This window comes from Papilio polytes, unplaced genomic scaffold (genome assembly GCF_000836215.1).
Source record: "Papilio polytes unplaced genomic scaffold, Ppol_1.0 DF823691.1, whole genome shotgun sequence".
Lineage (NCBI taxonomy): Eukaryota > Metazoa > Arthropoda > Insecta > Lepidoptera > Papilionidae > Papilio > Papilio polytes.
In genome coordinates this window covers 1,603,529-1,617,745 of record NW_013525513.1, presented here as the reverse complement: position 1 = coordinate 1,617,745, position 14,217 = coordinate 1,603,529, and the positions used below count along the sequence as shown (strand labels likewise).

The following is a 14,217-nucleotide window of genomic DNA, read 5'->3' as shown; positions in this document are numbered from 1 at the left end:
CCACTGCTGGACATAGGCCTTTCCCAATGCCTTCCACAGAATGCGGTCCTCCGCCTTCCGCATCCAACGACGCGGAAACTCTACGCCTATGCTAAATTTCATCGAGGTCAGTTTAGCCGTTTGGACTACAAACTCAAAACCATCCATCCATCCAAAATTTTTACATTTATTATATTAGTAAGAGTTAGATTAGAAGTAAGATGTAACTAAACAATATTTTATGTCCATGTAAATTCAAAGAAAATTAATTTTCTTTAGTCTTTTTTTTTCTATTTGAAAATTACTTGGATATTGTTAGTGAAGAATTCAAATAATTTGTATGAGGGAGGTCTGGCTACGGATCGGTGCAGAATACGCTCGTTAGTTACATGAGCTATAACGGAGGGTGCGGTTACTTTTTTGCGATCATTAAATCAAGTTGTTTTTATTTTTTTCGATATCTTATATATATATAAAAGAAAACATGTTATATTCGTTAGTTATAAAACCTCTACATTACTCACGGACTAACTTGCAACCTCTTAAATAGGCCACATCTAGATTTTAATACACCGTAGATGTTTTACTTGTGTTGGTCTTATCCATATTAAGAGAATGCGTCCATCTTAAACTAAACTATCCCACAACTCTTTACTCGCCCTTTGATTCCTATGAGCTTATATGGAGGTGCGCACACTATTCGATTTTTATTTGTGCAAATAAACAGTTAAATGGGCTGTGAAATAATCGACTGTCGCACAACAGTTGTGCGACAGTTTAGTCAAAGTTGTGCGCCCGCTCTTAGTACTAATGTCAATGAGTACAGGAAATGGCGCCTAAGCTCATCACTTTCTAACCCACGTGTATGTGTGAATTTGCGTCTAATTTACTTGCATCATTTATATGTGCAAAGTAATGAGTCCTAATGAGGTAGTAAACGGAAATGCCAATGTTTAGTGTCTTGATTGAATTATTGATTTCTAAATAACAATTACACTCCTAAAGCTAGATGTCCACGGAGTAGAGTATAATTTTTGTCGACTGCGTTAGTTTCAAACAAGATGACATCTGTAATTCTTGATGGCGATAAAAACACCTATGTTGATATTGGTTTAATTGCTCATTATTCTTGTACTATTACTAATTATACTACCAAACACTTGCAATTCATAAGATTTATTCACTATGTTGTGGTTCATGAAGTACTAGCTTTCGCCCGCGACTCCGTCGGCGTCAAACGAAAAAAACAAAAGCAAGTAGCCTATGTGTTCTTCCACACTATCGTAGACGATAAGATAAATGTAGAGATCTATGCCAAATTTAATCCGAGATCCGTTCAGTAGTTTAGACTACAAACTCTAACAAACATCCATCCATGCATCAATATTATCTTTCACATTATTAGTAGGTTTAGTATTAATAAGAAGTAAGATTAATAAAAGCAAGGTCGGGTCTACACCCAGTTGATAGTTGCGTCAAAACAACAACTATCAACTATCACTGACGTAATAAAAGTCTTAAAGTAACGATAATTGCGGAAGTCTTTGACTTGAAATCTTTGACCTTGGTATTAAAGGCTGCATTAATATTGAACAATATCAGTGCATTGCAAAGCGAGGCGTCGCCGGCTTCAGTGAACTGAAAGCTGCGGGGATGCATTCGAATGAGCGCTCTAATGGCCTGACCCCGTTTACGGACCGATCACCACGACTTTGTGGCACCGGCTAACGTTATGTAGAAAAGGCTTTTCAGAACTTCGAATAAAAGGTATAAGACAGAGAAGGGGATATTTTGAAGGCAAGCTAATGTTTGTTGACATAAATACTATTATGAATATCCCCTTTACTAGCTTTCGCCCGCAACTCCGTCCGTGCAGATTAATAAAAAACAAACGTAAGTAGCCTACCTGTTCTTCAAGACTATCCTCTGCAATAATGCTAAATTTCAACGAAATTCGTTCAGCCGTTTAGGTTACAAACTCTAACAAACATCCATCCATCCATCTAAACATTCGCATTTATAATATTAGTATGATAAGGAAAAGAATGATGGATGTTTCACTATACATATATAGAGCATCTTCGTTCCTCTAGATTTGACTTATGACGTATTATAAAGAAAAAGATAGCTTTATTTCCCCTTAAAAAAAATCAAAATGTAACATATTCACACTGACAAACATTAATTTACTATCTACCATACTGTTAACAAAAAATATCTAATAATTAATATGATCTTTTATAGTGTTTCAATAATTTAGTAAAGCCCTCTCCACACAAAGCTAGCGGGTGTTCCTGTCGCAGGCGGTCATTACCGTCGTTGCATCGGCTACATACAAATCAAACGCGCCTCGTGTACCAACTTGTAACTCTGAGTAATTTATTCGCCTTTGTTGTCATGAATGGGAGCTTAATAAATTCGTTTGAATCACTGTTTTAGTAGTTTAAAGCTGAAACGCCGAAGCATAAGTTTCTACCAAAAAAGCGGTAATCTAGGATTAATGCCTAGCCTGTAATCGAGGTTTTTATTTATTTTTAGATTGTATAAAAATTTGAAGTGAAAGTAAAATTTTACTATGACTGTGAAATTATCAAGACTGCAATTAACAATTAAAGTTTTCTGGTTATATTGAAAGGAATTCGAAAAATCCCTTTAACGTATACTTAAATAATGAATGACGTTGAAATATATTTTCAGCGCGAATGCCCATTAAAATAAATCAAACGACGTGATTTTCCACCTCTGCACCTTTGTCATAGATCATGCGATGACAGAAACAAAGTGTGAACAGAGTTTTTGCGGACATCCGTCATCACAGTACGCCTTCGACACGCACTTCCGACACATTACAGATCTCTCTGATGTTTTTGTGTGGATTCCTACAGCGTGTTATTAACCATTCATATATCGTATATTCTAATGCGTAGATTACGAGCGTGCGCACACATCAAACTAAACTATCGGACAACTGTTTAGTCTCTTTGATTCGTATGAGCTTATATAAAGATGCGCACACTACTCGATTTTTAGTTATACAACTAAACACTTGAATTGGGTGCGAAACAATCGACAATCGCACAACTATCTTACTAATATTATAAATGGAAAAGTTTAGATGGATGGATGGATGGATGTTTGTTAGAGTTTGTAGTCTAAATGGCTGAACGGATCTGGAAGAAATTTTGGCATAGATGTAGAGGATAGTCTGTAAGAACACATAGGCTACTTTCTTTTGTTTTCATTAATACCACGCGGACGTAGTCGCGGGCGGCAGCTAGTACGTACTAAATCTTAGGCGTATAACATATTAATATTTTATGACACTGTCCTATGATTTACCAATGTAGTTAATTTAATTTGTAAATATCATAACATAATAATGTAAATATCATTTACATCCATTGTCAATTTTAAAAAGTTATGTCCTATATTTATGCTTAACCGATGTAATGAATCACACCACTTTACATTTGAACACTTATATGGCGTTTAACTATTTTTGACCGACTTCCCAAAAGAAGGAGGTACTCAATTCGTCGATATGTTTTTTTTTGTAATGCATATTTTTAAGAAACTAGATTTCGTTCGCGACTCCGCCTGGATGGAATTAAAAACAAAAGTAAATAGCTTATGTGTTTTTCAGACTGTCCTCTACATCTGTCAAATTTCATGGAGATTCTTTCAGCAGTTTAGGCTACAAACACACACCAACATCCATGATCCATCCCTCCATCTAAACTTTTGAATTAATAACATTAGTAAGATCTGTTCTGTTCTCTGTTCTGCTAAGATTAACATGTTTTAGGTATACGTTTTTCCTTTCTGTTATAAGTTTTTTTTTAATGTTTTAAAGGCGAATGACGTTGCCTTTATTTAAAAACAAATCTATTTTAACAATATCAGACAAACAACAACTATTTTCAATTTCTGTAGATGTTTTTTTTATATAAAAAACGATGGATCATAGGGAAATGTTTATCGGAAGTGGCACATTACACCCCTTAATGCTTATCCAGTCACACAAGAGACCCCCTTATTAGGATAGATATTGACTTTCTTGGATATAAATGGTATTATACGGGTCTAGAAATAGTGGTTGGATATAAGTATCGTCTTTAAAATACTGGGGGCGAGAAGTGTGGAATGACGGATGTCTTTACAAGCCAGCGAAGATGTCAAAAGGCCTTAGGGAGTTTATCGCCACTCAAACTTTTTGAGAGTTGCGTTTATTTTTCAAAATAATGCTTTCGACGCAATTTAAAACCTGGATATTGCCTAGTATGATAGATAATGTAACGATTCGAAGTAATATCCTTTAGTTTAGAGGTCAATCCTAAGCGCTCTGAGCAGTCTACCATTATTGTTAAAGTTTGAAGCCAAAAATTAACAAATTGGTCACAAAAAAGAACGAGTTTCACTTAACAGTGATGCTTCTTTTGTTTAATTAGAATCATAACTTTTTTTTAAGCAACAATCAATATATTACAGTTCAAAATGTTTGAGAACCACACAACTGTAACCGATAACATATCGTTCTCGCGAAAGATAAGTGTCTTTTCGCCCCAACCTTTGTTTTTTACACCTCAAATTAAAAAGTCACCAGTGGCAAAAAACCACGTATCCGATGCCGCCCCACGTGTCGCGGCGCAACAAAAATAACGCGCCAAAACGTGTGTTTCATCTACGTGACGATTTTGTTATGACTTAAATTATTTATGGTCCTGATGCCGACGAGACATACGGAAATAGAATTTTGTGACAGTAATCGATATCATGGACACGCAGCTTTTTAAAAAAATCAAGGCAACGTATGTTTTTGGATACTCATAAAAATATATTACAACATTGGTCTTTTTATTGCCCATAGCCTATTTTATATTGAAAATATGTGATTTTCAGTCGATTTTTATTCAAGAAACTAATCAGAGTTCTTCGCAAGTCTCCTTTTTCAAGCCATAAAATAAATTCACAATCAAACTTTTGAAGCAATATTAAGAAATCGCGTGTAGAAGATATTTGACAAAACAAATTACTTTCCGAATAGATAAACAATAAATAACTTGTATTCAGAGAATTCGGAATGATTTAGTCAAGCGAAGTCGCACGAAATGTTATTTCTGCAAAAACCATAAAATTAAATTATGTTTTAAAGTTTTCAGACGGTCTACCTTCGCGTGATTTGCTGCAGGAATAGTTCAAAGAACGGAATAGATTCAGAACATTTAGTAGATTGAAATTGCCTTAATAAAATGATTCAAAAATAAATGGCTTTTCAAAATTCAATACTTAATTTCTCATGTAAATTGGTACTTATTCGTTTTAAAACATTATTTAGAATGTATTTAAGATTATTGTTCCAAACATAAAATATTTAAACGTTTTAATATTAAATTACTTATACAGTGTGTTCAGGAAACATAGATTCCTTGACCCAAAATTATGACGCTTTGACCAAACTTACCTCTATCCAAGCTTGGTTCATTTTGGGAGCTAAAAGGCTTTAATTATTTTATATTTATTAAAATATCTCGTGCAGCCTTTAGTATTATTCATATTAAAACCATGGGTTGTTGAAATTATCAAGGAAAACTCGAATATCAAAACAATATTTAATCTTATTTCTGCAACCGACTGTTATCCATTGTTTATCTCGGATACAGTTTAATTTAACAGATTTTTGGTCTAATCTCTAATACATTACATCCTAGCGAATACTTAAGTAATTTATAAGCTTAAGACAACTAATATAAGATGGTGGGTCATCTCATAGATTTTTAGAGCGCGCGCACACCTTAAACTAAACTATCGCACAACATTGAGCAAACTACTCGGTTTTTAGTTGTGCGACTAAACAGTTGAATTGGCTGCGAAACAATCGACAATCGCACATCATTTGGTGCGCCCGCTCTTAAAGTCTCTTAACTATGAATTAAATCAGTCCTCTTCGAAGAAGTCATCGGTGAGTGGTACGTGGCTGATCTGGTCGTATGTGTAGGCGTCGAAGAACTTCTGTGTGACGTTCATTGCATAGTCTATAGCGTAGTCGAGGATCGGCCCTCCGAACTCTTGAGCGACGAGTTGAGAATTAGAGTTGAGAACGCTGAGAATATTCGCGCCTAGAATAAAGTTTATTAGTATTATATACTAGCTTACGCCCGCGACTCCGTCTGCGTGGTATGAAAAAAACCAAAACCAAGCAGCCTATGTGTTCTTCCAGACTATCCTCTACATTTATGCCAAATTTCATTGAGATCCGTTCAGCAGTTTAGGCTACAAACTCTAACAAACATCCATCCATCTGTCAAAACTTTCACATTTATAATATTAGTATAAAGCACAAATGTAATTTATTTTCAATTTTCTGGTCTTTAGAATTACAAGCTTTGCTTTAGTTCATATATTTTAAGATTAACGTCACAATTAGCTTTTATTTTTTTGTGACTGCATATTTGTGCAGTTTGTAGAACTTTAGTTAGTTATGTTTGGTGTAAACCATCTTGCTAGATATAGAATGGTTTTTAATTTTTAAGATACTTACTAATTTCAGGACTTCCTCTGAATAAATTAGTCAAATTAAGTTTTAAATCAGTTCCATAGTCTGCTTTGTATTTGTAAGAATTGATTTTGTAGTGACCCTCGCCTTTGTCGTTTTTAACTACCTTCTCCAGAACTTCTAGATGGATTTTTTGATTCCCTGCAATTATATTCGTTATCTGATTGTTGAACTTTCTATCAGTGATTTTTAACTAATACCTTGAGTTTTATGGTTAATAAATAATTTTTAAACCTTAAATACCAGAAGTTTCGCAATCACATTGGGCACTTGACATATTTGACTTCTTGATCTTCGAGTTAGAAAACAAAATGAGCATATCACGGAAATGTAAAAAATATCGTTTAGATTATTTTACTATTTTTCCTTATTAGTAAAAAACACAGTTAAGGGCACGCTTTTACATTTTTTAAATTGATTTAAAAAAGAGACTTTTAAGGGTTAATTGATTACAATTATGAGTTACTTCACGTCATTTTTCCATAACATTTATGTTTTGATAAACCTAATTTGTTGCAGGTGTATAAACCGACAGTTAACTATCGCGTGATAGGAAGTGAATGATTTTAGTTATTATGCATTCAACGGATATACTTTGCAAATGGCGGTTTAATTTGTTTCTTACAAGATATTAAAGATAAATAAAGTTTCTCTTGTGTACATTGGAAGTATGGCACTATGGAAGTAATGATTGAAAGATTGTTTAATGTTATATGATAAACAATAAATGAAGATATGAGTCTTACGAGAATTATCAAATAGATGCCGTAAACATATTATAGGACAGTCTATAACTAGTGGTAAATGTGAAGCCTAGGATATAAATCTGTCGTCCATCAGTACAGCCAACTAATGGTTGTGAAACTTACATATTTTAATCTTTGCGTTCCCGTCCGTGTTAAGGTTGAATAGCAATATCCTTCCGACGATACTGTAATGGCCTTTGATTGTAAAGTTGCATTGGATGTCGAAAACAAATGTTCGTTTCTCACGACGCGATCTGTTAAGTAAATATTTAGCACGTTTGAATAAATTATTACTTACAATGATTACTTTTAACATTCTAAATTGGAATACAGGCGAATTGGTTGACAAGATTTTTAACCAATCAACGCCTTGGTTAAATCTTAATGTTTGGTCTATCGATATTACTAACTCTACATTGCTGTTCTATAAGTTCTTAAATCTATGTACACGACAGGTCTATTTGGTAATATTTTCATTACGGCCACGTCCGTATAACGATATGGCTCGGCTTTCGATATTTAACCCCGATTTCGTACAACGCACAAGACTGGAGTGCAATGTACTGCGTAATTACGTAACATTCCTAGAAAAATCTAGAAAAATGCACATTACCTTTAAACTCGTTAAAGTTTATTGATGTTGGAGTATGTTTACTATGAAGAGTTTTATATGAACTATAACAAAGTTATTAAAGTTTGTGTACAACGATGATGCACATAATGCAATCGCTAAAAATAAATATTTTCTGTCTCCTCTATACATCTCTATAATCTCTCTTTAATATGTCTTTCAATTAAATCTAAATAGTTTTAAATCTTCAAAACTGCAAAGTCATACTTATACGTTTGTTTAAAATGCCAATGTTTGACACTGGCCCAATCCGCTGTGGGAGCCATAAACAAGAATTAGAATAGAAAATGCCAACCTTTGTCGAATATTTCCCATATCACTTATGATCAAAACCTTTGGTTAAACTACCAAATAATTAGGAGGTAAACATTGCCTACCTTATGAACTCATGAGGTCGCACTGTGAGTATTGCATACGATGTCAAGTTGCTTACGTAATACTTACGAAACTTTACTCGGCACACAGGTGCTAAGTCCCAGTAGTTTTCCGTTGTGGAATGTCATCTTGACATTACCAGGGAGGGCCATTGTGATATTCTTATCCAAGTACAGCGGGTCCAGGGGAGGGATGCCCGCTTCTGGAATTCCCCTGACAACGCCCGGTATCGCGTCTAGAGTAGCTTGTGTGAAGCATTCGTCATTAAGTTCGCTGCATGGATGGATGAAGTCCGCTGTAAATAAAGAGATAACAATGCTATAGACATGCCTTAATATAATTTGTAAATTATACTCACTGTTTTATTGTTATTTTTTTTTTTAGTTTTTTTTTTAGTATTTCTCTAGTTTTAAATACCTTGAGATAATTGAGGATTTTATCTCAATTTTGTGTGTCTTTGCGTTGTTTGTTATCATTTTGTACTCACATATATTTATGTGATAGTTACATTATTTTCATCTCTCTTGCATTTTATTTTAAATCACAAATTTCTTGATTTTGGTAAAACAACCATTTGTAATTTATACTTTTTACACATCTGTCATGTACCTGTTTAGTAATTCCTTGCTTTATATTACGATAGCCGACCTCAGTTTTAAGATTAACTTTATTTGCATGTTGTAGAGATAAACAATGCACTCGTTGAAAAGATTTCATCAACGGCCGTTGGGTCAAGAAACTGGGTCAACTTATATAATGAATAAAAACTGACAAACGCAACAGTTCATATTTTGAGTTTTTTTATGTGCATGGAAATATTTTAATGCAAATTGTGTTAAGCTAATACGAATCTTGTTAAACTTAATTCAAGAAAAGAACATTTACTTAATTGCTATGATTAAATTGACGTTTTATTTGACAAAAATTATAGGATAAAGAAATGTTTTCTGTGTCATTTATTTCGTATTAGTAACTATATTATAGACAAGATTTTGTAATATTTTAGATTAAACAAGTTTAATAAAATAAATTCGATATATTAATGAGATGGTAATCAAATAAATCTCTTGTGGTATAAAAAGTTAAAATTAACATAGATTTGCTAAGATTTAAAATGGTTATCGTATTCGAAATAAACATCGTTTAATAATAAATCAATACTAGAAAAGGCAGGTAAAAAGTTAAATTAAACCTATACTTACGTAATGGGATCAGTTGTTGTGTATGTTGGTAACACGAAAAAAATACAAAAATAATTATTACACTTTTCTCCATATTTTTTATTATTTTTTTAAATTTTGTGATATTCACAGTAGTGGCACAAGCGACGCGAGTGGATCGAATGGTTATGTTGCCTTTGCCTCGGTCTCTACATAATTTTGAACGCAATTATTAGTAAGACAACTCCAAGGACATAACTTGCACTTCTGTCAAAGTTATTAATTTACCTAATTTGAATATTTTAACCAACGCATTAGAACACTGACCTGGAAAATAATATTGCATTGCTCGTTTTTATTAAAAGTATGAATAAGTTAATTCATTTGTCAATTAGCGTTACTTAAAATTATGCTTAAAATTAAATTTTCTCTCATCTTGAGACATTTCTTTTATATTGCAATCTAAGGTTTTCTAAATTATCATCAGCTATGCATCCCACTGAAGGGCTCGGGGCCCACTTAAAGTTAGAGGTCACTATGCTGTAGTTATGCTGACCCAATGCGGGTTGGTTGACTTCACATATCATTTTCTTCGGCGATATGTGCAAGCATCACGATGTTTTCCTTCATCGTAAGAATATTGTAAACTCGTATGTATTGTTGGGGAAAATTGGCAGTGTTCCACCGAAAAAGCTACAATCGTTTGAACTTAGAAAAAACTCAGAGATATACTGGTAATTTCTTTTGATGATTATTCTTTCGTTTGCACCACTGTTATCTAATTAGTTATTTGGTAGAGGCGGAGTTTGTGTAGTTGCAATGAACAAAACAATTTTTCCTGAAGTGATAGACCGCAGATTTTTTTTTATAACATAAGGTGGCAAACGAGCAAGCGGCCACCTGAATGGCGAAGCGACTGTTGCCCATGGACATCCGCAATTGCAGATGCGTTGCCTACACTTATACTACGGAGGAGGAGACGCACATGAAGTGGATATTTCCCCTTCTTATACATCTCCTCCACCGTCAAATCCACTTCCTCTTCCCAACCTCTCCTTACAAGAAAGGGTGGTAAAGAGAAAGGGACATAAATTAGGCCTCCGGCACCACATTCATCAGACGAAACACGGAATTACGTCCATTTCACGCCTGTCTTCTGTATGGTCGTGGTATTACACCAGGCGTGCCGGCCCATTCGTGCTAAGATGTTAAAGCGGGTACTACCACTGTCAGTATGTCAGATTTTCGCGATTGTACATATGGAATTACTGTATTATGAAACATGGCAGGGATTGTACCTGGATGTATAGATTATGGTCTGATCAAGCGCTAAACAACTGCATTACACACATTGACACAAAACTAATAAACTGTAAGGACACTATCAATTATGACAGATAGTAAATACACTGGTGACAAAGTAATGGACAAACCTAATAATTACATAGTTCTAACGATTTTATGTCAATATTTTAAATCTACATGGACATTTACATTTACTTGTAAATGACAAGGAAAAATAAATATTATTTACTATGTTGCAACATTATTAGAGTAGACTTTACATATTCCATTTTCCACCATTTTTGTGCAAGGAGAGGTTGATTTGGCGGCGAACGGGACGCTAAGTAGGGTGTAAAAACTACAAAGTAGCGTATAGGGTAGGCTCTTACTGTGTATTGAACCTCTGTTGATGGCAGGCAATACATGTGTTATTATGTTAACTACGGGCAGCGGTTGCTTTGCTATTTTAGCGAATTAAACGTTTGTCATCTAACTAGTGAAATAGGAACATTTGACATTTGCTTTTATTTCATACAGCTAATGTTACTTATCTACATTTCTCCTTTCGTAAAATACATTATAATGTACTCTAAGCAGTAGTAGAAATTTCGTCATTATTTGTAAGTTAATTTATTTCTGTCATATTATATGTTGATTCAACGCCGAGTTATTTCATATCATGTTTATATGAATGTTTGCTGTGAATAAATGAACAGGCGCTGCTTATTTTATACCAGATATAAGATCGTGGGAGTTTAATATAGTAAATACAAACACTTGTAGTTCCGCGTCACCAAACGCCCAATAAAACTCAATCGCTTCATTATTCACACGATTGGGCGCGCACAATGAGACTGTATCATTGTACACAAACCTCACTTAATTCGCCAACATTGGGCCCAATTACCTTCATTCAGTATTGTGCCGGTTTTCCGATTCTCCGCTTGCTGGACACCGTGTGAAAATCCATTAACGTCACATATCGTTTATAGTTGTGATGTAAAGCTTTGATACATACGTAACTTAATCAGCATTTATTGACGACATTTGGATGTCGGCATATCCCAGTGTTTTTTTCCATAATTTTCATAATTGTCTCGCTTTATCTGGAAGGAAAACTTCTTACAGTTTTTTAATAAGGCATTTTCAAGATTCCTATCTCCTTTACAATCTATTGTGCAGACACTAAAGATAGAATAATTACCACAACCTTCGTTACCCACCAGTGTCGTATAACGTGCTTGTTGGAGTATTCTGTCTCGAAGCCAGCATTCCAGGAATTCATGATATTGCACTGAGTCAGTAAATCGTCGCCATTGCCAGTCGGCGGCGCGAGATGGCGCATCTGTAGGGAGATGCACGCCGCTATAACAGTAAATTCTAGTCGTGCCCTCCTCTGCAGAATACTAATGTTTGCTGTTGACGTGTTTCCGTTATATCACGATTATTGTATCGTCATTCGAATTTTTTTCAGTACACATGTTAAGGACCGAAGATCACAGCTTCTCATTTTCTATACTGATATTATCAAAAGGAAAAACATTGTTTGTTTGATTGTAATACAAAAACTGCTGGACCGAATTTAAAAATTCTTTAGTATTTTTTTTAAATTTCACGCGGACGGAGTCTAGGGCAAACGCTAGTGTAATATAGGAGCGATCAAATCGCACATCTCTAACTAAATAAACTCACAGCTCACAACTGTTGTGCGATTGTAGATTATTTCGCAGCCAATTCAATTGCTTTAAATGATATGGATTTTGTAGTCACGTTGATTGATCCTGCATTGACTTATATGGTGTAATTATTTTATTATACGACACATTATAAGGTTTAGTTATTGTTAAGGAAATTTCATGAATTTAATAAGTTTGTATATTGTATAAAGGATATATTAGTAGTCAATAGATTTAATTTCGACATTATTAAACTGATAATGGAAACGAGTACCAATGTAGACAAAGTTAGGTTATGAATCTAGACGTACATCGTAAAAATTATCATGGAATGTTGCCATTGAATTGAGAAATGGCGCGAAAGTACAATAGTGTTGCTAGGTTGCGTGATATGTAGTTCCAGCGATTTTTAACGTCGCAATGACGTGCAATTTAAATCAAGAATACATGCAGACAGCCTGTCTTGTTTTATAGTCTGTGAAAGTAGATGAGATGAAAGATAAGATACATGAATACGTTAGATGTTGCATGATTGTGATGTTTTTTACATTTTTAAAAGTTGATAAATACGTTCAATAACTAAGGCAAAGACAATCCAGTATTAGGGTTAGGGCGAGGGCAGTCGTCTAGGGCGCCGTACATCAAGAGGCATAACAAGCGCGCTCGGGGCACCTTTATACTATATTTGGTCTGCTATACCCTTTGCTTTTTTTCGTATAAACTAGCAATACAGTTAGGGGGTGCCGTAGAAATGTCGCCCAGGGCGCCGGTAAGTATGGAAATAAAATGAAACTGGAATTTACAATGCAATTTCTTGTATTATTTTTGTAGTTTGCGAAGATTTGCGTTGTTTAAAGCGGCGATTACGAATACAATAGAGATGCTCCTTTCCGAATACAAGCTATTTCGGTGCAACGTAACGACTATCGATCCTTAAGTTATTTATAGCTTAAGTGATTGTGATTGCATTGATCGCACTTGACCAACCTAAGTTTAGAAAATAAATTGTACAGTTAGTCTTCTCTTGTAACATTTGAAATAATGTTAAAGATTATTTTAAACAATTAATTTTGCATTTCTCTTGCGCACGTCTTGTCAATACTTTTACGGGAAATTTTAGTGTTAAAATTCGATCGAATATAGGAAATGCATGTTTAGTAGAAGTTAAAATTAGTAAATTAAAACGTTAGTTTAAATTATTCTCTCTATGTAATGATGACAAATGTAAACTTTTCTTTCAATTTACTTGGACAAAATATTTTTAATTCAACTATCTGATACTAGATGGCGCTGCAATACACGCTTATAAAAATAATTCAAACTCAATAACAGAGTTTTATCAAAGGATATACATTATTGAAATAATTGAAAAGTCTATTTTTATTTCTGTATTTTATATATCTACGAGGCACGTAAATAAAAAATCGTACAATCCCTAAAATCAAAACACTTGGCCAGACTAGGCATGAACTGTATGGACTCATTTGTTCTTTAGTGTTTACATTATCCTAGTTGCAAGTCAGTCCAGTTATCAAGTGCTACTGTCAAACTGCACTCGCTGATTGTAAACGAGGCATAAGACTATGTTTTCGTTTACACAGATGAAAGCAACAATTTATGTCAACATTTAGTTAACTTGTTACAGAAGTAGCCCGGCGCCGTCGTAAGTCATACGTCTCTCTCCAATTTATCGCATCGCTCTGCTTAGTCTGTTTCTGGTGGATTTGCAGATCACATCATCTATTTCAGTTGCTTGGAATAAGGAAATGAAATTGTAATATATATCATGTTGCTTAATGCTTAGTGCTAGACG

The 14,217-nt window shown here is 34.3% G+C and overlaps 1 protein-coding gene across 1 annotated transcript; it reads right to left on the bottom strand.

The window, feature by feature from the left end:
• Nucleotides 1-5,569: 5,569 nt before the first annotated feature.
• Nucleotides 5,570-9,646, bottom strand: LOC106104328 (protein takeout-like). Its single transcript, XM_013284351.1, has 5 exons — nucleotides 9,487-9,646; nucleotides 8,354-8,579; nucleotides 7,402-7,532; nucleotides 6,518-6,673; nucleotides 5,570-6,095 (listed from the first exon to the last, which is right to left on the bottom strand). Exons 1-5 carry the CDS (start codon nucleotides 9,557-9,559, stop codon nucleotides 5,914-5,916), a joined length of 768 nt encoding a protein of 255 aa, XP_013139805.1. The 5' UTR covers nucleotides 9,560-9,646; the 3' UTR covers nucleotides 5,570-5,913.
• Nucleotides 9,647-14,217: the final 4,571 nt, after the last annotated feature.